Source organism: Pleurodeles waltl, chromosome 4_2, assembly GCF_031143425.1.
Source record: "Pleurodeles waltl isolate 20211129_DDA chromosome 4_2, aPleWal1.hap1.20221129, whole genome shotgun sequence".
Classification (NCBI taxonomy): Eukaryota; Metazoa; Chordata; class Amphibia; order Caudata; family Salamandridae; genus Pleurodeles; species Pleurodeles waltl.
This window is the reverse complement of record NC_090443.1, coordinates 803,222,652-803,248,801: the sequence shown is the minus strand read 5'-3', so window position 1 is coordinate 803,248,801 and position 26,150 is coordinate 803,222,652. Positions and strand designations below refer to the sequence as shown.

Below are 26,150 nucleotides of genomic sequence, written 5' to 3'. Positions count from 1 at the left end.
GGAGCAATCACAGTACCAAAACCACCCTCATCGTCGCCACCAGAACCATACTGGACAACGGTGAAACCGCAGCCCTCATCCTCCTGGACATCTTGGCTGCGTTCAACAACATCTGGCACCACACCCTAAGCTCACGCATCAGAAATCCGCGACAGAGCCCAGGACTGGGTCACCTCCTATCTCACCAGCAGAACCCAGACAGTACGCCTCCCCCATGCCGCTCAGATGCCATCTGCGGCATACCCCAGGGTTCCTCCCTCAGCCTGACCCTCTTCAACGTCTACATGGCCCCGCTCACCGACATCGCCCGATCCCACACCATCATCTTATATGCCGATGACACTCAGAGAACCACTCCCTTACCAAGAACTCCGCCAAGACCTACCTCCACTAAGGAATGAGGGCCATCGCTGAATGGATGAAGAGCAGCTGCCTCAAACTAAATTCTGACAAGATGGAAGCCCTCATATTTGGCTCCACCCCCTCCGCATGGGATGACTCCTGATGGCCTGACACTCTCGGAGCCACTCCAACTCCCACCAACCGCGCACGCAACCTAGAGTTCATCTTGGACTTCTCATTATCCATGACCCAGCAAGTCAACGCCATCTGCTCCTCCTGCTTCAACACCCTCCGCATGCTCCGAAAGATCTACAAATGGATACCCACCGAAACCAGATCAGTCACTCAAGCCCTCGTAAGCAGCAAACAGGACTACAGCAATGTCCTCTACGCAGGAACCACGGCCAAACTCCAGAAGAGGCTGCAACACCTCCGCAAGCCTTATCCTGGACATCCCCCGCCACATCACAGACCACCTGAGAAACCCGCATTGGCTCCCAGTCAACAAGGGAATCACCTTCAAACTCCTCACCCACGCTCAAAGTACTGCACAACACCAGACCAGAATACCTCAACAGACGGCTCTCCTTCTACACCCCGACCCAGCAACTCCACCAACCTCACCCTCGCAACTGTCCCACGCGTCCGCAGAACTACAACCGGCGGTAGATCATTCTTGTACCTCGCCGCCAAAACATGGAACACTCTTCCCACCCACCTGCGCCGGACCAAAGACCTTCTTACCTTCAGGAAACTTCAAGACCTGGCTGTTTGAGCAGTAGCAGCACCTACCCCACCCTTTCCACCCTCCAGCACCTTGAGACCCTCACGGGTGAGTAGTGTTTTATACAAATTTCTGATTGATTGAAAAAAAAAAAAGGTGTATCTTGCAGATGTTGGGAAGCTTTGCAACTGCTTTTTCTGACTGGGAAGAAAAGTTACCACCATTTCTGACCACCAAGATAATGTTTTCTTAGACAGATCATGCTGTCCAAATAAGACTAATGTAGCCTTCTCCAAGTCTCTGTTCTAAAGGAAACAGCATGAGTAACCACGATACTGGATCACATTAAGCAGACCCTAACCTTGCACTGGCTACGAACAGATTTGTTAGGACAGTCCTGGTTTTCTCACCAGCTATCCCAACACATTTTTGGAAATTTGACTCATGTCCCGATTTTTAAGAGAGGATCGACTGAAAACGGTGGGAGGTGCGTTTCTGTGTTTTCTAAACAGGGACAGTTATCTGCGGTTACAAGAAAGCGATTTAAATAAAATGCAATTATTAACGCCAGTATCATGCCTGTAATGTATGCTCTTAGTGCCTCTTCCATAACTGTATGCTGATGAATGATGTCATTATATATGGCTGGTTGAAGTAAAATTGTAGTCCTATATTTATGAAATGTTCCAGTTTTTGGCACCAAAAAAAAAAAAAAAAAAAAAAACACGTCAGGTCACCCTACCTAGAAGCCAAAGTGCTTAGTGTTGTACCTTGCACACTTTCTAAAAGGGTAATCTAGTTTTCAAACCTTGCAAGGGAAGCAGGACTTTGAGAAACACAGGGCCATAATTGTATACACAAATGCAAACTTCCCTGTGATGCCCTTCTGCACTTCCTTGAGGGGAAGATTCTCACACTTGCACTAGTTTTTGCTGAGAATAACAAGTTTCTGTCATGTGGTCATACTGCTTTGATTTGTATTGAGAGCTACCGTATACATACTTGGTTGAATTTACATGAATTTTATCTCTTAGCTAGAATGGACTGTTTTCTAGTGAGAGCCCTGGTTAGGTGAAAGGACTATGGGGGTCATTCTGACCCCGGCGGTCTAAGACCGCCGGGGCCAGGGTCGGCAGGAGCACCGCCGACAGGCCGGCGGTGCCCCGCAGGGCATTCTGACCGCGGCGGTTCGGCCGCGGTCAGAAGAGGCAAACCGGCGGTCTCCCGCCGGTTTACCGCTGCCCTTAGAATCCCCCATGGCGGCGCAGCTTGCTGCGCCGCCATGGGGGATTCTGACACCCCCTACCGCCATCCTGTTCCTGGCGGTTCGCCCGCCAGGAACAGGATGGCGGTAGGGGGTGCCGTGGGGCCCCTGCCGTGCCCATGCCAATGGCATGGGCACGGCAGGGGCCCCCGTAAGAGGGCCCCGCAAAGTATTTCAGTGTCTGCTAAGCAGACACTGAAATACGCGACGGGTGCAACTGCACCCGTCGCACCCCTGCAACTCCGCCGGCTCAATTCTGAGCCGGCGTCCTTGTTGCAGGGGCATTTCCTCTGGGCCGGCGGGCGCTCTTTTGGAGAGCGCCCGCCGGCCCAGAGGAAATGTCTAAATGGCCGCCGCGGTCTTTTGACCGCGGTGCGGTCATTCAGCGGCGGTACCTTGGCGGACGGCCTCCGACGTCCGCCAGGGTCATAATCAGGCCCTATGTCTCTTTTGCCTTGCTGCCTGCTTTCTTGCATTAAATGCTAGTTGGACTTTAGGCTTCCCGAACATTGTGTTTTATTTTAACAATCTAACAGATTGATCCAGAATGCAGTCAATGGTTAAACTGACTTGTGCGACAAGAATATCCAACCTAAGTTAAACCAAGGCATCTAAGAAATGCAAACATCTTTTACCTATTTTGTTGTGATCCTGACCAACTGTTGGAGCCCTTCTGTCGGACACATCTGGTGGTCTATTTGATGAAGTGCTACTAACCGGTTTCTTTGAATTTTTCTACCATCTAGGGGGTACGGGAAGCATCGACATGTTTATCCAGAAGTCCCTGGTACAAACTTCTTATTGTACTGGGATACAAGCTTGTAATCTCAAGTATTTTGCTCAATGCTTTGCTGTTCTGTGTTGCCGTCTGATTGCCCTGCCTTGTCACATAAAAAAAATTTAAAAAAAAAAAAAAAAAAACACACACACACACCACACCACACACACACACACAACTACTGATAAAAGAAGCAATTCAAACAATATTTCAAATATGTTATTAAGCCATATTTCCACGAGCGCATGCAGAATGCAAGAAAGGGAATTCGATGAGCTGCCACGAAAGGTGGATACACTGGCCACATTTTTTTACCTTTTGCCAACACTCCATAGGAGCAACACACTGGAAGAGATAACTAGACTCTCAGGGATAAATAATGTACGAGCCAAGAACCTGCAAAAAAGAAAGTTCTAACAAACAAAGGAAACAGCCACTGGATGACCCCTTAAATCTTAACGCTCCATGAATTCCAATGGTTTGATAATTACTAATCTGATCTCAGATTAGCTAGCTCTGCAGACATCAATTTTTTACGGAAGTAGTCTAATGTACAATATGAAACAATAATGAAGCTTACAAGTTGGGTGCAGGAAAATATTTAGGAACAATTAGGACTCATTAAAGTTTGCTAATACTGATTAACCAAATGCAGGGATCTATTTTCACTGGGTTTTTTTGGCAAAGCACGGCAATCACCTCCAGAACTGGTGTGACTCACCTGTGGCTCATCTGTCCTGCCTAATACATTTTCAGTCCAACATCTCCAAGGTGCCCTCTGTGTGCATTTCTTAAATCCATCACTGGGATCAGGGAGGGTTTGTTATCCTGAGATGTTGGATACCAAACATCCCAGGATTCAGAGAAGCCACCATGTAGCTGGGAAACTCGTAATGACCAGTGTCCAGCACATGCACTCAAAATAGCTTCCCTGTGCATTTACTATGTCTCAGAATCAACAGACATAGCAGGGGCACATTTTCTCTCACGTGAGCCGTGATGCACCTGCCTTAAGAGTGACTTACACCTGGCACATGCAGTGACAGGGGACCTGGCACACAGGGGTGTGTGGCAGGTCACATTTTCAATTTAGCCTGCAACAACACACACAGTCTGCAATGGCAGCACTTTGTGGGTTTGGCGGGAAGTCCTCAAGGGTAGCACAATTGTTGCTGCAGCCTTAAGAGACCTGTCCTAGTACCCGAGGCTCTAGGTACCAGGGGTACCATTTTCTAGGGACTCACAGTGGTAGCTAAAGAGTTTGGCAATTGTGCAGAACAACAGTGTAGATATGGGGAAAGAGAACTGGCACTGGGGACCTGGTTAGCAGGGACCCAGGGCACTATCAGTCAAAGCCACATCACAAACAAGGCAATAAGTGGGGCTAACCTTGTCAAAAAAGGGTACTTTCCTGCGGTATTTACCTCCATAACCAGTGGCATTGGAGACGAGGGAACAATTGCATCACTTTTGCCCACTTACGACCAGTTGGCCTTTCTCAGTCTACATAGTATAGTCGGACACATTTTTGTTTTAGGTAGTTTGCTGTTCTCAATATTAGAGACTTAGGATTCTCGTATCAAAAACAAGTGACCCAAAAAACAAAGAACAGAAGTTGTACTGCCTGGTAGAGAGGAGACGACCCCTAAAGAAGAGGATAAGACTAAGATCCGGTGGACTGATGATTCCATGAAGTTTAACTCAAGGAAGTGAGCCACAAGAAACTTACAGCCCAACAGACCAGATTTAAGCAAAGAAAAAACAAGCACTGCTAATGCCAAAAGGTCTGGCATCGGCAAGCTGCCTTTGGATACCAGTGTGAAATACAACTTGTGTTCTTCAGAAGTAATTCCTGTGCCTCCACCACGGACCACAAGGGCAGTTAATGGCCCCATTAATTAGACCTTGGAACACCATGAAACCTTATTTTGGTATGGATTAGGGTATGTAAGATATTGAAATCAAGTAAGTTGCACCCACTGCTACCAGGGCCTATGAAACAATGACAAAGGAAAGACGTATTAGGCATACTTTTACCATTCTGATGAATACCATTATTTAAAAGAAAAAAAAAAAAAAAAAAAGGCCACAATTTCTAGAAACTCACAAAACTTGACCCCACACAACAGTATCACCCATAAAATCTTCTGTTTCAGGAATTGCAGTGTCTCATTGTGTGCATATATAAAATCTTTAGAGCTGTTTGTGGTCGTAGCTCTCTGCCCCAGTAGCTAAAGCCTTTTAATTGGCTTATCATTTAACTGCTCTACCTTTCCTAGATGTAAATTAAGATCCCTTCTTTTGACAAGACATTTCCAGGCCAGATATTGAGTTTATGATTGCAAGATTATTGTGCAAGTAGGCTTGGAACTCACTATACCAACTCATTGGGTTTCTTGCTTAGCACGTTGGAATGCAATACTACTTGCAGTCCTAGGATACCAGTGATTTAGCTGCACAAACCAGTGATACTGTGGAGTCACCAACTGCTGCTTCTGGATCCACTGAAAAGAGCACGGATGATGCCATGCTTAATAGTATGTGGTCAGTAAGCATATACATTTTTTTAATAAACCAACTGAAAACAATTTTTCTATTGCTCCATTTAACTAAGATTGCTTGCAATCTGCAGAGGTCAATGGAAACCATAGGACCAATTCTCTAATTTTACATTTTGTACCTATATGCAATGCACGCATGCAAGTAAAATAAAGAAAATACAGCGAAGACCAATTTGTGTAGGAATCTTCGTTCACAAAAGGAATAGGCACTCAGAAATACTCTCCCTTGATCTTTCTAAACACGGTCTAGGAGAGAAAGTAAGAATGGCCAAAGCACCACAGGAAAAATGAAGTTCAGTGCACTTACATTATCGTCTCCCAATGAAAGCAGGCACCACATGGGACTTGTCTGCCAACAGTTATAAACAACTAATGAAGGGTAGCACTCTCGCCAGAATACTATTTGAAAATATATTATATTTGGAGGATGCCTTGCTCCAGTTTATGAAGCATCACAATACTCTAAGTACACAAAAACAGTTTAACAAAGTAAAAGGTGACCATCTAAAGAGTTGAAAATTGACACTCTGGTGTGTCATTGTTAAGGTGAGACTTGCACATTTTCAACGGCATGAGATCCAGAGAGGTGCAAGAACTGCCAATAAGAAGCTTGTGATGCAGAAAAACATGCACAATAAACTATCAAAGCATACATGAATATACTGGAATTAACCAGCCCTTCGTAGAGGACCAAGTGGAGAGTCTTTAGTCTTCAGAAGAGCTGGTCAAATTATACCAGGCATTGGTAAGTCAATAAGTCATTTATGTGCAAGCTATTAGCTTTGCCAATGTGTATTAGCCATTCTATACAGCAGGGTGGCTGTTCAGCATGGCTAAAAGTTAGCAGTTTAGTATATAGTGGGGTGGCGTACAGGACAGTGGCACAGAGTAGAAAGTCAACTACAAAACACACCAAACATATTATCGTCTAAACACCTATCAGACTACTCAGTGATCATTTCCATACCACAGCTACGTATGCTCTTGAAAATCTTTGATGACATCAGAATATCCAATACAGTGTCTACCTACCACCCCATGATCAAACCCACATCTTCTAATCATGCCCGATACACATTATGGTTAACATTCTTCCCTCTCACGTACCTGCCAATACTATCACAATAATAAGGAGCAGACACTGATGACGCAGAAATGAAAGTTTTACATTTATTAGCGCATAAACGTAGTGTGAAATAATCATGTGTGACTTTAACCGAACTAATAAAGATTGTACGGGGACAAAATGTGCCCTCAGAGTAGTTTGCCAACATTTATAAGCGTGCTTTATATAACTTGATGTATTAGAAGTGCACTAATCCGACATAATCGTAAACGTGTGCTATGATTTGCTTGTTTGAAATGTTTTAGCTTAGCATAACTTTAGTGCAGGCTTCGGCCTAGTTGCCTGGTCTCACGGTTTAGATGCTCGTATTTTTCCAATGTGCTATTAAACGTGTACTTTTGCTTGAAGCTGTACTTTTCCACTGAGATCGTTCACATGCTTATCTTAAGGTTTCGTGCCAGCTTGGCATTTTTCTCTTTGCTCCAAGGTCAATCTGCAGGTGCGGACAATGGAAGCTCTGAAAGTGAGTTAATTGGTATAAAATGTTGCAACTTGCGTACCCGTCTCCAAGGATAATGTATGCTTAAGTAAAAGCTTGAGAACTGTTGTTTTTGATTGGACAATTTGAAGTCAACCTATGAACCCTCCAATGGAAGACCCTACTGGATTTGAACTGTTGTCTATTTAAACCAGGTGCACGAGAGGAAAGTAGCCATTGCAGCCATTTTTGGACATCCCGCCAATTTGTAGACTTTGCAGCTATTATGGCCCACCTTGCTGCGACGCCATTTTGAAAGAGACTCTGATGCTTTCTCTAATCGAGAGAAAGAGACTTTAAATGATTCTTGCCCTAGAGACTTTAACTTTGATCCCTTTGCATGAAGTAGTAGTTTTATTTTGCCGCCGTGAGGCAATTGCCCCGTTCACCCCTTGCCCCTTTGCCCCGTCCCATGCTGATCGAGAAACGGTACCTGTGAGACGAAGACTTCCTTGAATGCTGATTGTAATTGGTAAATATGAAAAGAAATTGTACAATTGCATTGTGTTTCTTTTAGGTAACCAACTGCTGATTTTTGACAAGAGCCCTAGCTAGGAGTTTTTCCAAATTAATGTTGCTAAATTGTTTTTGCATGAAGTCCCACATGCCGATGCTAATTTGAGGTTAGATGAGGATTCCTTTTGTTGCACGATGCAATTTGAGATCTTGTTATGCTGACTAAATGTATGCAATAAGCTCATTACAGATTATAGTATTAGTGATTTGCATTGCTATTATCGAATGCCTTGTTATTCAAATGCTGCATAGATTGCACCTGTTTCGCCGTTATGGACAGCTATTAATGTTCATTTACGTTTATCATTTGGTGTTGAGACACATCTATATTGTGCTAGCTTTGTTAATATAGGGAAATAAATTCACTAACTTTGAATAAACTGGTGTGGTTATTCCTGACTGAAAGGTCAGGGTTCGCCGAAATGTATTCTGGATTAATTGTTAAGTGTTATGTTGATCAGGGTATTGCTTATGTTCGTTATTGATTATCGATTTGATTAAATTGACTGATCTCGGGTGAAGAGAGTCCCACTTAGCCAAAAGATTCATGGGCCTAAAGAGCGTCCAAATACAAGTAAATTATTAGTACGGAACGCTCTATCAACACCATATCCACTTAAGACCACAGCAATATTGCCCAACACTGGATTTCACCCCCTACTACCTACCCAACAACGCCCCGCCAGTGTTTGCCTCAAAATACCCTTCTCATTCACCCAGCAGCATAACGCGCCCACCACCCAAACCTTAGAATTCCAAAGGCTGAGAAACACTCAGGCTTATAAAACATCCCGACTACACAATCCGGTCCGCAAGTGTCAAATTTGCAGTTACGCATGGCTGTTTGGGGAGGAATGTTGGTCCGAGACGCCCAGGAGATAAAAAGAGCGAGTGCTAAAGCAAAACGTGGTAAAGGGAAACTAAAAATCAAGCGCTTTTCAGAGCAATGGATAACTGACTAAGGGAGAAATCCAGAAAGTTACAAGCCATTTAATTGCTCCAATGCAACAGCGTATTTTGGTAGCGTAGGTACCGGCTTTGAATAAGTTTCCACCGCAGACCGGAGCCAGGCTCAGTTTTGAGAGTGGAAGGGCGTAGGTATTCAGTGCTTTGTCAGTTTTAATACGTTGTTAGGTTTTTCGGGCGGATGGGGCTGGAGAGCTGTACAAAAGTACTTACGCATTCCCAGGGTAACTACAGGTGCTCTTTGCCCGGTACACATATGGACGTGGTAGGGATCCTGCGAGTGTGTGTGCTGCTGGTTGCCTTAAGAGTCTGTTATTGCATTTTCAGACTAATCTTCTGATTTCAGCCTTAATGCGCGCTGTAAGGTTGTGAGCGTAGTGTTTATTAACCAGAGTCGTATTATACCGCCCTCCTTCAGTAACTTTAAATCCACGTAACGTAATTTAAAGTACAGAAAGTGTGTTGCCTCAGATCACGAGAATAAAATGCATACATCTTAAAAGGAGATGCACTTTGAAGCTACACCCCCGTCAAACATGGCAGGAAACGTTTACAGGTGGGGAAAAGCAGAAGAAAGAGTTGTGAATCACTTCTCGTCACTAGCCGAGTGGCACCGATTTAACAGCAAGCAGCTAAAATGTAAATATTCCTTCGTGCAGCACAGAGCCTACGCCAACACTGTCTCAAAACTCTTCTGCAGACCTGGTGCCCAGCAGACATTCCTGCTGGAACATGCACAAGAAGGGGGAGGGCAGGGGCAAACCCTTCCTTAAACATACCAACTCCTCCCCCTCTTCAAAGGTGCCAATGCCGACAAACAAAGAACTCAATGCCTGAACAGGGCAGTGATTTCTGCCTAACACGTCTCACAGACACAACAGTCCCGGGCTCCAAAGGCCGGCTTTTGAAGTGAAGCCCTGCAACCTTGTCCCCCTCCCCCAGCGCCCTGCTGCGGGATCCATCTTGGCGTGAAGGATGTGGTGTTTGTGAAAACTCTCCGGAGCACAGGAGAGTGCAGCAGCACTCGGAGGTTTCCAGGGAGCCTATGTACTCTCGGACATGCATGCGCCACTGGGGCTTTCGACAGTTTCATCAAGAGTTTTTCTTCCTCGTTTCATCAAGGACGGTATTTTACACAAGGGAAAATAAAAACGTGTGCCAAAAAAGTATCTAGTGGTTGCAGACTGTTACGTTTTTTGGGGGGGGTGCGAAGAACTCGAACATGATTGTGCTGGCATCTTATATAATGATTTTCAAACAGAAAACATGCTTTCCCTATTTGTACCAACACAGCCAGAGACACTGCTCAAACCAGGCCATCATGTACAAAAGCAGGAATGTAAAGGTGCAGGAAGCGTAGCCAATGAAGTACAGGTACAAAGAAATGCAAGCAATGAAAATAGCAACCCCTAGTGTTTTCTAACAAATTTACGCAAACTACGATTACAAAGTGACGGCTGACATTTCTTTTTTCACAGCATAGCAGAGGGCCCCGATAACATACAAGTACCATAAGGACGCTATACAAACACTCAGAGTAACTAACAGTGTACTGTACTGCGGATGAAACATTCCCCAGCTACACACTTATGGCCCGTTTCTCCAAACATCCCTATATATTCAACAGACGAGAACACCACCCGTCTGAGGAAACATCTGACTCATTTCCAATAGTTTACTCACAGGCTCTCTCTCGCCTTCCTTCCCTCCCTCTTTCCCTAACTAAAACCGCACCGGGTACTGTGGGCTGCAAGCACAACGCGTCCAGACTTCAATCTTATTTAACAAAAAACTGCACAAGTTCCAGCCTCGGGGGGCAGATCTACAGAGTTGCTTCAGTCCACCCGGGTGAAGGAGAGCACGCTGGCTGTGAAAAGTAACCTTGCAGATCAGTCGCCATGCTTAAGTACTTTTTCCTCCGCTACTTGCTTAAGTGGGACGCCGAAACCAGGGCAGAACTTTCATCCTCTTTTACTTCCACCCACTCGACCAGATCTCCAGGCCCCTCAAAGAGCCCGCGGTGACCGCCTTCTCCAACAATAGTTGCACTAATTAGATCATAGTATCACAGCAGCCGGCCATGGATGCTGCAACAAGTCAAACAAATGAAGAGACGACTTCGGAAGTCGAAAGAAAACTTTTCACTCACCAATTAAGCCTCCAACCAGAAACGCCAGCACTTGGAAAATGAGCAATATCACCCCGACGATGCAGAGCTTCTTGGTGCTCATGTTTTCTATGATTGCCCCAGCCATTGTTTTATCCTTACAAATGCCACAGACTGCCTAAAAACAATCCGAAGTGCGAAGAAGGCAGAATTCCCCCGGAGTCGGCACTACACTGCTGCAGTCCCGGACTCCAGCGCTGGGATTGTGGACGGCTCTAAATCGCTTCTAGCTTTAAAGGGGAAGTCGCACAACAGCGGCAGAATCACATGACGCCAGTCTGCTCTTTCAGCGTCCAGCCAAACACCGTCCGTCCCCAGGGCACATTTCCAAGCTCACGAGTGAGAAATGCACGCAAATGGCAAAGAAGGAGGACGAGGAAGACGAAAACTGTCACCAAGGGAGAAAGCAGGAACCTGCGAGAGTGAGATGGAGTGTCTGGTAGCGGAATAAAGAGACCCGAGTGTGTTTCAAAATTAGGCTGCCTTGGCATTCTGGGAGCTGACATATAATAGTACTGTGCGACAGAGGAGCCTAGAACTGAATATATGGAAATAATAAACATATAACACAAAGAAACTAATCGGCAAAGATAATAGTAATCAGTTACGATGCATGGAGTACAGCAATGACTGGCACTGTATCTTCTACAGAAGCAGATAGACAGTGATAGCCTGGATGCTTGAAATGCCCAAGTATCAAGTTTATACAATTAGAGAGTTACACTTTTTTCAGGAAACTAAGAATAGTACTTTGATGCCACATAATCAAGTCCTGTGATTGGCAGTAGTAAGTCGATGAATGTCATTATGGTTAAGCATATGCATAATTTTTTGGTTATGTTTATGTCGATAAGAGAACACAGAGTGCTTTTGGTAAGCTGCCTTCAACCATTCATCTCACTTGAATTGTCAGTCACTTTTTGGCTCTGTTCATCACAGAATACAGCAACGGACAATGGGTTAACCCACTTTAGACATGGGCTGTCATCACCATGAGTAACCGCACTTCACCTGCGCACATGCCAGCATCTAGCGCAAGTTCAATGCCTAGGCTTGTGGGCCCATTCTCCTTTTTTTTATTTTTAATGTTGACTTTGCCAATGCTTTTTTATGTTTTGCTTGACTGCGCAATCGTCTGCAATATCCATTGTCACCATTGTCACAAATTCTTAAAATGTACATAGAGTGAACATTGCCTTTGCCCAAGGGGAGTAATTCCCTCTCACCTGTGTATCTTTGTATCATTCCACTTATATGGACTGCTTGTAATGAAAAGCATGAGGGACTATGTTACTCCTCAGATGCAATCACATATTAAATGCTATATCTCATAGATGCAATAAGGTAGATTTTCTTAAAGTTTGCCTCCGAATGCAAACTAGACCTATTGGCTTTGCCAATGCTTCTTTTTGTTGGCTTTGCCAGTGTTTTTGAATTTGGTGAGGGCCCTGCAGTACCCCACACACTCTACAGTGCAACTTGCTTCCCCTATTGCTGATGACAATGCCCGTTTAAGTTATTTATCCATTTTATATGAGTACTGGGAAAGCTTTTTTTGCCTGTGCCAATATGTTTGTTTATTGGCAAGGGTCCAGAGGCTACCCACACTCTGCTACCGGGTCTAGGGAGGTGGCAGTGTTATGTGGTATCACTGGGGAGTCTTACGGTGTAATACTAGCACTTTACCCAGAAGTGGACCTCAGGTTCACACTAGTAAACCTTAGCTCAGTCCTGGTACAGTGGCAAAGAGCAGTTAGGCTACTTAGAGGAACATGGGTAAAGCATTTCACAATGCCACATGGACAACAAGTAAATGGCATGACTCAAAAGAAATCCGACACCAATTTAGAAAAATAAAGCAGATTTTTATCTTAATTTAGACTCCAAAAATAACTTGGTATCTTAGAGTTGTAAATTTTTAAAACATTGAAAAATCGAGCACTTTTAATGGTCAACTTACTACCATTGAAGTCAATGGGAAAAATCACAGTGTGCAATCGGTCACTTGTGGGGTGAGCTCCAAGGAACCCACTTGGAGTTAAGGTCTTGCAGGTCCCTAGACCAAGCCTTAATAGTCAGTTTCTAGTTACCTTGCCCAAGGAGTCCAGGTGCAGAGGTGCTCTGGCCATCCTTGGTGCTGAGGGGATCTGCTGGCGCTGTCAAAATTGCAGCATGTTGACAAAGGAACACGTTGGGGTGGACTCACACTCTACCCTCAGAGAGTAGAAGCCTTTGGGGTCCCAGGACCTGGATTCCAGAGCTGGAACTTCACCACCATTACCAGCGGCTCCAGGTGCAGAAGTGGCCTTGCAGCTGTCAATCATGGGGCTGGTTGTGTCAAAGATGCTTTGTTGCTCCTCTTGAAATCACTTCCTTCAGGATGCAGAATCATAGGAGTGGGGTCGTTGCCGACGTCAGTCTCTAAGCCGGGAACTGCTCTGGAGTCAGTGATGTCCGACAAGCCATCAGTTGCTGGGCTGGTGACAGACAAGCCTTGGCAATAGCAACAGTAGTCCATGATTACTTCGTTGGCTGGAGGTTGTCTGAAAGTGGGTAGCAGCTTGAAACTCATTGAGAGCCTCACTACCACTCCCGGGATGCAGGTCACTGACTTTCTTTGGCCTCGCTCACAAGGGGCCTGACGGGTTGCACTTCTAGGGATTTCAGCACAACAATTTTTCTGCAGGTTTGCAGGTGACTGACACCAACAGTCAGAGGAGTCTGCTTTACTTTCTGGCTTCCACTGGAGTCTCTCTTGCTGGGAGCAATGAGTTTTCACTACAGGCACACGTCAATCACACAGTTCCAGTATATGGTCTCCTCAGGGCACTTAAGTGTCTTCTCTTTGCACAGCGGTGTAGTTCCAAGTGCTGTTGTCGGTGACAGTGTCTTTTTTGTGCCTCTTCTCAGATTCAAAGTCAGAACTGAGGTTCTGATATCAGAGGAGCCCCTTAAATACTGGCTTAGGGGGCGTTTATGGTGTGGGGGACATTGGCCAATGTGCTACTGGTCTCTGAATCTAATTTACCCCTGAAGTGATGACTTCCTGTGGGAGTACGCCACTTTTCTACCCAGAACCCACTATTTCTAATGTTAGCCAAAATGGCAGAACCTTTCCTCAGCTGTACAGATCTCCTAGCCCACCCTAAATGTGTGGCTAGTCTTTGGGAGGTGTACACCTCCTGAGTAACTCATTTTCCCACCTGCCAGCTTGGTCAGGGCGGAAACGGCTTTGTCCTTGAGTGGGTAACAAGAGATTGCACATCAAGGGAGGTGAAGCCTTTGAGGCTAACCGCCTTGATCACGGTAAATACTAGCCATCCTGGGAGGGTGGAGATATGACCTCTGTCCTGCCTAGGTCCTTTGTCTCTGTCCTGGGAGAAGTGTTAGCACGACCAGCAGCAGGGCAGACTCTTGTCTTGGTGGCAGATTGCTCAGGAGAGCCCACCAAGGCAAGAGAAAGCTGGTATCTTCGTGGGATCCTGTAAGGACAAGTAGCAGCTGATAATGTAAACCTTTGGTGGGGCAACCAACCAAACGTTTAGGGTACCAGACGCATGCAGAAAATAAGAAATAAAAATGTACTCACCCCCATGGCTCTCCTTCTACAGTCCTCGTCCCTCGGCGCTCTGAGTGCAGCAACTGAATGCCCTAAACCAATCAAGACGCTGTTCTCATGCTGCTGATAATGTTAGCAGCATGTGAGCAGTGCCAGGATTGGCTGGAGCGGTCTGCCTGGATCCTCCACCAGGCACTGGGGGTCTGTGCCTGCTCTCCACTCAGCTGTCTCGGACAGCTGAGTGGAGAGCTTTACACTGCACACGTCAGGCTGGCCGTCGCAAGATGGCCGGCCAAAATGACGTGCAGTGTAAACTGTGGAGTGAGCATCACTCCCCTGCTGTCAGTCAGCAGCAGTGGCCCCACCCTTAAACACAGCTCTGATGGGGAAAGGGAAAAATAAAATGCTAATGAATGTATTTTATTACCATTTTATTTTTCACCCTTTTGTTTGGTGCTGGCAGCAGGGGGACAAACCTCCTTTGCCCTAATGGAGCGGCACCGCTGCTAAGGATGCCACCAGGGTACATGCTAACTAATCCTGGGCATGGGAATCATGCTCAGGCTTAAAAAGCACAGTGTTTGATACCATACATGGGGGAATCAGCCGGGCCATCATGGAGCTGAACATCTGGGGACTGCCCGGGTGCCAGCCCATGTTATCCTATTGGCTGTTGGTCACTTATGATAGCATTCAGTTTGAAATGCTATCACAGGGTCATATATGCCCGTCCATATATGTCCATAGTCACAACACAGTGCACCCTGCATCCTGGGCTATAGGAGGCCTGCCTTAGGGGTGACTGACCTGTGCTTTGGGCAGTGAAGGAAATCTGCCTGTACTTGGTGTGGGCAGAGTCGAACTTAAGCAGACAAGCTGCTCGTGCAGCCTGGCATGGCAGCTCTGTAGGCTTTGCTTTTACTTGGGTCATACAGGGTGGCACAATCAGTGCTGCAGCCCTGATGACTCCTTTACCATCCCTGCCCCGGTACCACTGGTACCATTTACTATGGCCTTATAGAGGTGGTAAAGTCCTTGCCAATTGGATTTGCAGAATCTCAGTACAATTTAAGGGAAACAGCACAGGTTTGGCTATCAGGCCTCAGTACCCCTCAGGTCAAAAGCAGCAGCATCAAGCAGCAAAAAGTGGGGGTGACCATCCAAAAAGGGGACTTTACAACACCAGGTTTCTCACTTCTCCCACTGCAGCTTGCAGGGCACTGAAGCCCAAGCTTGCACTGCTTCAAAGTGCATCCATTGTCCAATGGTTTACCTTTATTTTACTGTTGCTTTACCAACCCAACAAGCTGAACCATTGTCTTTAAATGCATCACATTTATATAATGCTAAGCCAATGATAATGCTTTGCATGACTGTTGAAAGGTGGCTGTCTGTGTGAAGATACAGGCAACCATCATTCAATGATTTTGGCATAGTTTATCATTGGTTTCGCCTTTCAACAAGGACTACTAATTACTTCCAAACACATTGGCTGTCTTAGAATGGTAATAGCAAAATTAATTCCCACATAGCCTGTATAATTCTTACAGGGAATGAATCATCAAGAACACTGACCCATCAATAGCTTCAATACATTTAATTTAATTTACTACATTTTTAAAAACATTTTTGTCTTCATTTTATGATTTACTGTGTGAAAACATAATTAATCGGTAGATCACTACATTTTTAATTATTCAGTTGTTTCCCTAAAAGCACATTGTTTAATCATTACAAACGCCACAACTTTCTCGCATTCATACCAATCACACAAGATTGCACACACTCAAGACCACATCCCTCCTCCCCAGAAATCATCTTAATAACCCAACATGGAGACCATTATGTTTTTTAGACTTCCACAATTGTGTCTTAGCGGGGGATTTAGTGATGGCCAATGCACAATACGGTGGCTTAAGCAACTGGCGACCACCTTCCTTCATGACCTTTATCCAAATGTCCTTTTTCCTTACAAAATATGGAAGGGGTTTATTACTCCTGTTTCCGTATGTTACGTATGCAGTTAGCTGGTAGGTCTCATTGAACCCCCGTGATGTCATTCTGATATTTCATTGCATTGTCCACGTAACATTGAACCTCTGTGAGTTCACTGTTAGGATATTTCATTGCATTCTTCAAGTAACACTGAACCTCTGTAATGTCTCAGTTCTAATATTTTATTGCATTGTCACACAACATTCAACCTTTGTGATGTCATTGTTCTGTTATTCTACTACATTATCCAAATAACACTGAACCTCTGTGATGTCACTGTTTGAATAGTTCACTGCTTTGTCAAAGTAACCTTAAACGTCTGTGATGTCATTGTTTGGATATTCAACTGCATTGGCTATATAACATTGGCCCTCTGTGATATATTTGCTTGGATATTCCATTATATTGTTCAATAACATTGAATGCCTGTGACATTATTGTTCTGATATTTAATTGCATTGTCCACATTGGAATGTAAGATTCCTCCTGCAGTAGTTGTGTTTATTGTTACATGGGAAGACAGTGACCTTGACATAAAGAGTGCTCTGACTTCCTTACCTTTGACTTTGCTCCATAGAACACATACCAGATAAAGTTGAAACCATAGCAGTTCGCTGCATCGCCTTTCTTACATGTTGCAAATCTCTGTCCTTTCTTGAGACTAAATCACACTCAGATTGCCCAAATTGTTTCTAGGAAGATTTTGTGTATTGTCTTGTTAATCTGAGCATATCTTTTGCTTACTCTGAACAGCACAGGTTGTTATTTATTTACTGAGCTATAATCATGCAAAAAACAATCTTTGTTGGTTGTAAAATGGATCAAGGAGATAGTGACAAATGGTTCACTTATGTCCTGAATACAAGTGCCGTGGTGGCATAAGTGGTATTTAATTCACCCAATAACACTCAACACCTGGCTTTTGGAATTTATGAGGTGCGATAAAAAGCATGTATGCTGTGTATTTTCCCTCTAATCAGGAATAATATGCAGATGTTATTGCTTATTGAAGCAAAATTTGCTTGACTCAGTAAATCCAGAGTCTTCCCCAGTTAACCTCTTGTAGATTTGACGTGCCTTAATTAACAGAGAATGCCCTGGAAATTATTGGGTGCATTAAACATTTCATCGCTTTTAATTGCAATGGTGCAGGGATAGCAATTTACCAGGGCTTTTGTAATAAGGCCCCAAAACTTAACTCACTGCAGACTGCACTATACATGCACGGGCCACACTAGATTGTATGTTGGTGCACTCATGACAAGGGCTTCAGGGTATTTGGGGGCAGGAGTGTTCATTAATCTTTTAAATATATATTTTGAATACATTTTAGTAAATTTCACTTAATGCAATCATTTAATACAATGCAATTAATTAATATATTTACAAGTCTTAAAAATGTAATGTGTCTTAATTTTTAATAGGCACTGTAGTTTTGCAGTTGTCTTTAATGTAATTGACATTGTATTGCTTTCAAATGTTTGATTCATGCTTAGGTTTTTTTAGCGCCGAGGCTTGGCACTGTCTCAGCTTTCTCTAAGAATTTACTGACCTCTCCCCCTCTGCTCACAGGATCCAATTAAGCGACATTGCAGTATGACAGCTTACAACAACGGCTTCATTCAATTACAGACAGAACAAATATGTTTGCCAATTTCAAGTCAAAAATATTTTTTGTTGTTGTTTGTTATAGTACTGAATAATGCCCCAACGAATATCAACATACAAGAATATAAAGGACAAAATATCAAAAGGTAATTCGTATAGGGAAGCATAGGTTTACTATTCGTAATGCCACATCTATATACCTTGTAGCTATAATATATCACCAAGGTACATATATGTTGAGTTAGGCATAGAAAATCAACACTCACTTAACTTTCAGTATTTTGGATTCAGTATCTTGTCCTCAATATCTGCATGCTTCGATATTTTGTATTCGATTTTCAGGGTGCACAAAGTTTTTGGGCTTGCTAGACTGTTATAATACATAAACACCTGCTTAGAACATTTGCATTGGGTTAAACATAAATTATATAACCTGCAATTTGATCCTTACAAATGTGTTATCCCACTTATTTCATACCCCAATCATCTGTATCAATTTATTAAAAGTCCAAGAACATTTAAATCTTTCTGGAGTTAATATATCAATATAGTTCCATAAATGTTCAAACAAAGAACAAGACATGTTCTAAAGTTTGACATCCTTGATTTCCCACTCCATCCTGATTAAGTGTTTCTGTGAGAATGCCAAGGGTCTGAAAGCCCTAGACTAACTTGTCTCCGTCCTTACCAACAGCCTTCACTCTGTCTTGCTCACACCTTTTTTCTCCTCTGAAAACACTGTTAAATTCCGAGTCCCGCAAGGCTCATCGATTAGTCCCACATTATCCAAAATTAATATCTCTCCTCTTTCTGCTTTTATTAGATCTTTTGGATTCAATCGCATGTCCACTATTCCCCCTAAGATGGGCACCGGGGCAGCCACGCATTTAAAACGTACCTCCCATGTAGAGGGCTATCTGGAGCACACATTACAAAGGTTACGCCTGCTGAACAGTAGAAGAGCTCATTATTTGCCCCCGGTCCATCCCTGTGGAAGAGATCAAAGGGACAGAGTATTAGCAGGGGTCCACTGGGCGAGACCACCTCACATGTAGAAGCCAGAAATTGAAGCAGGGCTATCCCAAGCTAGAAAAGGGCCTGCGCAAGCAACGAAGGCAGAGTTGCCACTAAGCAAAGGAAAGACCCAGCATGCTTGATTAAATGAAAGTGTATGAAACATGTCTTTGTGAATACTATGACCATTTTTTGCTGGATTTGTCATGAATTATTAAGCAAGGTTATCAAACTGACACAGCCCACAGCTCCACAGCTATTTGGTATGCCTGATTAGATGAAGTATTTGATGGTGCTGGTATGGTGGTCAGCAGGTAGAAAAGGCAGTGTCCGGCAATGGACATTCATGGGGGGGCGGGGGGTATACTAGAAGGCTGCCTTCTTTTTGAATATGCAACAGAAAGTACATTTGAAGGGATCACTTGCAAGTGAAAGCTGCCAATAAACTGCGGCCTTTACTCATCCAAACAAACAAAGGTGGTCTACTTTATTGTGATGCGGGTGGGCGACGCCTAAAGCATGATCTGAAAGGAAACCAAAATACAGTGACAGCAGAAACATTAAAAGCAACACAAACTGAGGTGTAACTTTTTCTACTTACTTAAAACACTTTAATATGACCTGCCTTTCAACTTATATGTGCTGCAAATGGTGCCCATTTGGTAACTTACTTTGCATGTTTTACTTATGTCTACCATGTTACATATAAAATCATTATAGAGTAAGAGGAGCACTGTAACACTAAATGAGAAATATCTGTTTTGCAGAGTAATAAATACATTATAACGCCTGGTTTCTTTCTTTCATAACAGATTGCCTGCTTATACCCTTCGACGTTTTTAAAGTTTTTACAGAAAGTAACCTTTTAGCCAGTGGTCCTATATGTGCACCATTTAGATCAATATGACTAACATCAATACAAACGGAAAGCATGCAAAGATAGCCAATAGCCTGCAGCCTTGCCAATGGAAAGCTTGGAAACATTGTGGTGCAAACCTTTTGTGGATGTCTCCTTTTGTTTTTATTCTAAATCTTTGCTTTATTCTTAGGAGTAAATAGATTATGACAGATGATAAAAAAAATGATGGCACTAAAATATCACTGAAAATCAGTGTATACGAAAGTTGTTGCTTTTTCAAGTCAATGGCCATTGGTTCATTGATCCACTGAGACAAATATAGATTATTACTCTGTTGCAAAGCTTTTACTTTAGCAAAGCACGGCCAGGCGATCTGTGTCTTTTAGTGTACAGTTGATGTTTGTAATCTTTTCAATGGTACTGAGTATGGCAGAGGTACCATACTACCGTGCTTTAGTTAGGCATAGCAGATATCAAGACTAATAAAACATAAATCCAAACAGGGAGCTTGGACAGGACAGAAGAGGTGACTCCACATAGTCTGCATAAAATACCATGATGTATGTGAAGCATATTTAATCCCATATAGAAATGTGCCAGTATCAGAGCTTTAGAAACTTAAATTGTTGTCATTATCAAAGTTCAGTTTTAAACCGTCGATCTTTATCCATAAAGCAATAAATACCATGCAGGAACAGAATTTGGTTTGTGTGTCCGAAAAGTGTTTTGAAATAGGCACAATAATTTTGGTATCATATGTGTACGAGACTATGGGCCTGATTAAGATCCTGGCAAAGGGGTTACTCTGTCACAAATGTGACGGATATCCCTTCCGCCGTGTTACGATCCCCATAGGCTATAATGGGATTATAATTTGGCAGACAGGATGTCTGTCACATTTGTGACAGAGCAACTCTATCAGCCAGGTTCTAAATCAGGCCTTATGTCAAATTGAACGGCTCTGACTAGGCTGGTGAGGGATGAGATGTAAATGTTGAAGAGGGTAGGGCTAATCGAGGATCCTTGAAGAACTCCATCTGTGATGGAGACAGTGGTGTTGTGAAAGGGAGAGTGCTTGGAATGTGTTGTAGAGGAAGAAGCTGAGCCAGTTTCAGGCTTGCAAACAAATGCCAGAGTTAAAGAGAGGTGTAAGGAAATGCCTCCTTGGCATGGTTGCCCCCTGACTTTTTGCCTTTGCTGATGCTATGTTTACAATTGAAAGTGTGCTGAGGCCTGCTAACCAGGCCCCAGCACCAGTGTTCTTTCCCTAACCTGTACTTTTGTATCCACAATTGGCAGACCCTGGCATCCAGATAAGTCCCTTGTAACTGGTACTACTAGTACCAAGGGCCCTGATGCCAAGGAAGGTCTCTAAGGGCTGCAGCATGTCTTATGCCACCCTGGAGACCTCTCACTCAGCACAGACACACTGCTTGCCAGCTTGTGTGTGCTAGTGAGGACAAAACGAGTAAGTCGACATGGCACTCCCCTCAGGGTGCCATGCCAGCCTCTCACTGCCTATGCAGTATAGATAAGACACCCCTCTAGCAGGCCTTACAGCCCTAAGGCAGGGTGCACTATACCATAGGTGAGGGTACCAGTGCATGAGCATGGTACCCCTACAGTGTCTAAACAAAACCTTAGACATTGTAAGTGCAGGGTAGCCATAAGAGTATATGGTCTGGGAGTCTGTCAAACACGAACTCCACAGCACCATAATTGCTACACTGAAAACTGGGAAGTTTGGTATCAAACTTCTCAGCACAATAAATGCACACTGATGCCAGTGTACATTTTATTGTAAAATACACCACAGAGGGCACCTTAGAGGTGCCCCCTGAAACTTAACCGACTATCTGTGTAGGCTGACTAGTTCCAGCAGCCTGCCACACTAGAGACATGTTGCTGGCCCCATGGGGAGAGTGCCTTTGTCACTCTGAGGCCAGTAACAAAGCCTGCACTGGGTGGAGATGCTAACACCTCCCCCAGGCAGGAGCTGTAACACCTGGCGGTGAGCCTCAAAGGCTCACCCCTTTGTCACAGCCCAGCAGGGCACTCCAGCTTAGTGGAGTTGCCCGCCCCCTCCGGCCACGGCCCCCACTTTTTGGCGGCAAGGCTGGAGGGAACAAAGAAAGCAACAAGGAGGAGTCACTGGCCAGTCAGGACAGCCCCTAAGGTGTCCTGAGCTGAAGTGACTCTAACTTTTAGAAATCCTCCATCTTGCAGATGGAGGATTCCCCCAATAGGGTTAGGATTGTGACCCCCTCCCCTTGGGAGGAGGCACAAAGAGGGTGTACCCACCCTCAGGGCTAGTAGCCATTGGCTACTAACCCCCCAGACCTAAACACGCCCTTAAATTTAGTATTTAAGGGCTACCCTGAACCCTAGAAAATTAGATTCCTGCAACAACAAGAAGAAGGACTGCCTAGCTGAAAACCCCTGCAGAGGAAGACCAGAAGACGACAACTGCCTTGGCTCCAGAAACTCACCGGCCTGTCTCCTGCCTTCCAAAGATCCTGCTCCAGCGACGCCTTCCAAAGGGACCAGCGACCTCGACATCCTCTGAGGACTGCCCCTGCTTCGAAAAGACAAGAAACTCCCGAGGACAGCGGACCTGCTCCAAGAAAGGCTGCAACTTTGTTTCCAGCAGCCTTGAAAGAACCCTGCAAGCTCCCCGCAAGAAGCGTGAGACTTGCAACACTGCACCCGGTGACCCCGACTCGGCTGGTGGAGATCCAACACCTCAGGAGGGACCCCAAGACTACTCTGATACTGTGAGTACAAAAACCTGTCCCCCCTGAGCCCCCACAGCGCCGCCTGCAGAGGGAATCCCGAGGCTTCCCCTGACCGCGACTCCTTGAATCCAAAACCCGACGCCTGGGAGAGACCCTGCACCCGCAGCCCCCAGGACCTGAAGGACCGGACTTTCACTGGAGGAGTGACCCCCAGGAGTCCCTCTCCCTTGCCCAAGTGGAGGTTTCCCCGAGGAACCCCCCCCTTGCCTGCCTGCAGCGCTGAAGAGATCCCTAGATCTCCCATAGACTAACACTACAAACCCGACGCTTGTTTCTACACTGCACCCGGCCGCCCCCGCGCTGCTGAGGGTGAAATTCCTGTGTGGGCTTGTGTCCCCCCCGGTGCCCTACAAAACCCCCCTGGTCTGCCCTCCGAAGACGCGGGTACTTACCTGCTGGCAGACTGGAACCGGGGCACCCCCTTCTCCATTGAAGCCTATGTGTTTTGGGCACCACTTTGAACTCTGCACCTGACCGGCCCTGAGCTGCTGGTGTGGTAACTTTGGGGTTGCTCTGAACCCCCAACGGTGGGCTACTTTGGACCAAGAACTAAGCCCTGTAAGTGTCCTACTTACCTGGTTAACCTAACAAATACTTACCCTCCCCTAGGAACTGTGAAAATTGCAGTGTCCACTTTTAAAACAGCTATTTGTCAATAACTTGAAAAGTATACATGCAATTTTTATGATTTAAAGTTCCTAAAGTACTTACCTGCAATACCTTTCGAATGAGATATTACATGTAGAATTTGAACCTGTGGTTCTTAAAATAAACTAAGAAAAGATATTTTTCTATACAAAAACCTATTGGCTGGATTTGTAATAAAAAGAGGCAGGAAGAGTAGGGTTGTGGAAGAAAGAGGCACAATGTGGAATCAAAGCTAGGCAGCCTTGTTATTTAGTAGGCCTTTAATTGAGTAATGCTCTGCTAAAACGTTTGGCTCCTTTGCCAATTTTGTAATAAAAAAAAAAAGTAGGCACTGCTTGGACCCCCAAACCATAGACAGCGAGTATTAGTGATAGATTTTGCTAGGTGACACAGTGCAATTTACAAAATGAAAACGACTCAAACTCTGAACAAAGAAGAACTATTTTACTTCAAATGTAGCCTGCCTCACCTGATTGAATACCCTCTTTCGTTACTGTGACAGCAGAAAACGTAGTCTACTGCAGTGCTGGAATATCAAAAAGTGCATTGGCTGAGGCAGGGTTCTGGTTATTTTGGAAAGGGCTTAGGAGTAATTGGAAGTTGGTTGGCTGCCTTATTGCATCAAGAATAAAGATCAGGCAGTATTGCCCAAGAACAGCATTTGCCAGTGTTATACCCTCTTCATGTAAAGGCATGTTAAGGAACAATGTTGTTAGTTGGGACCATAGACTTGCTTTTTCTTATTTCCATGGCTCTCCTGTATGTTTCCCTGGTCTATCTCATAGCCTAGTCATTGTGTCTGTGCATTAGTGTCCCATGTCCACCCGTCCCAGTGCCAATGACCTTATGTAGATTTTAGCATCCATATCAGTGAAACTGTATGCCTGTATCCCATCCCTCAGTGTCAGTGTTGCAGTGTGTCTCCCAATGTCAGTGTCATTCACAAGGTCCAGATGTCAATGTCCCATCATTGTCCAAGTGTCAATGTGCCTGTAGCAATGCCAGTGTCTCCGTGTCCACATGCCCCTTTGCCAGTGTGTGTCCATGTGTCAGTGTCCCAGTATGTAATCTCAATGTGTCATTGTCTCAGGTTCACCATCCCAATGTAACTTTAACTGCTTCAGTGTCAGTGTCTCACAGTATCTCAGAATGTATGCCAGTGGCACTAAAGGACCTCTCAATGTACATGCTATTGTAGCATTGCCAATATTGATAATCCTTTGTTCCTGTATCCATGTATCAATATCAGCACTCTTGTGTCACTGTCCCAGTGTCAGTATCCCTGTGTCAGTGCCCACTATAGTATGCATGTGAAAATGTTGGTGCCCCAAAATGTGTCTCTTCTAGCAGTTGTACCTTGTCGATTTTCTCTTGTAGTGCTAGTGACTAAGTTTCAATGCCTACATGATGACACCCTGTTATGTCTTACATCCTAGTGTTATTGTTGTAGCTTCTTTTATCAGTGTGTCAGTGTCTCATCATTATTTGTGGACTTGATAATGTTCCTGGGTCAGAGTATCCATGTCAATTTTAGTTTATATGTGTCAGTGCCCCTCTATTCCCCCCTCTCAGTGTTCAAATATCAAGGTCAGTGCCCATATTTCTCCATCTATCCAGTGTCAGTGCCTCAGTGTCAGTGTGTAGGTGTCAATGTCTCCATGTCAGTTCTTCTGTGTCATTGTCCATATACCGGTGATAGCATTCCAATGTCTCCTTACAAAGTGCATACTGTGTTCTTGTGATAGCACCAGTCTCCTGCCACGATACATCTGGGTTTAGTTGTGGTGTCATAAGGTTAGCTACAAGAAGCAGAAGTGAGAAAATAGCACCTGGCAGCTCCGTATTTATCTGTATTCTACTTGTGGACACATAAAGATGGTCAAAATATGCCCTCTTTAATACACTACTGTAGGCAATTGTATGAGGAGTGTAGCTACAGTTACTAATAACAAGAAAACTGTTATTAAAAGACACATGCAGACAGAATACAACTATTTATGAGTGCAGATAATATACTGTGGCTAGAGGCTAGTTCTGTGTTGTCCTGTGTCTGGACATGTTGATTTGGAACAGGCTGCATGGGAAGTAAAGATAGGCTGCTGTAAATCTAAAAGAAAAGAGCCATTAAAAACAAAGTGATGCAAAGGGAGTACTGTTGCAGGCCATGTTTGCCTTTATTACACACTCAGGTCCTTTGTTAGGTCTTGCTAGAAAGCACTTGCGCTGTCTCTACGAAACATGTTGTATATAATTGTTGGGCTTTTGCCTGCAAATAGGCTTGCCATTTGCTGGCTCCATCATCACTCTCATATTTGTTCTCCCCATTTGTCCATGGCATGCATTTGTCATGCCTCTTCCTGTGTTTAGATATCCCAGAAAGCAGGGAACAAGTGCTGTATCAATCCATGGGTGTTACCATTTTAGCATCTGTTCAAGGAACTAGTTTTTTCTTTGTTGAAAAGCAATTCACACGATCTGTCATGTTTTCACTCCCTCCAAGCTTCACTTCATTTCTGTAAGCAGGCCTGTAAATCTTGTTCTTATCACATCACATTTGCTATGCATTGAAAGACTGAGATTAAATATCAGACGCTGTTTCCAAGAGGGCACGTGTTTACCTCATGCCCCTGTGTTGCTTGTTTTGTTTGACATCATCTGGTTATTTCCAGCTATTCTTAATAATAATCCAAAACAATCATTTAACCAATATGCAATGCTTAACATAACCATTAAACATCTATTGGTCTATT

At 44.4% G+C, this 26,150-nt stretch overlaps 1 protein-coding gene across 1 annotated transcript in view; it reads right to left on the bottom strand.

The window, feature by feature from the left end:
* WLS (Wnt ligand secretion mediator) overlaps positions 1–11,145 on the bottom strand; it is a 275,288-nt gene extending 264,143 nt beyond the window's left edge. The window contains exon 1 of the mRNA XM_069232457.1: positions 10,905–11,145. Within this exon, the coding sequence (XP_069088558.1) occupies positions 10,905–11,010 (106 nt within the window). The 5' untranslated portion in view covers positions 11,011–11,145. The remainder of the gene's footprint in view (positions 1–10,904) is intronic.
* Positions 11,146–26,150: the final 15,005 nt, after the last annotated feature.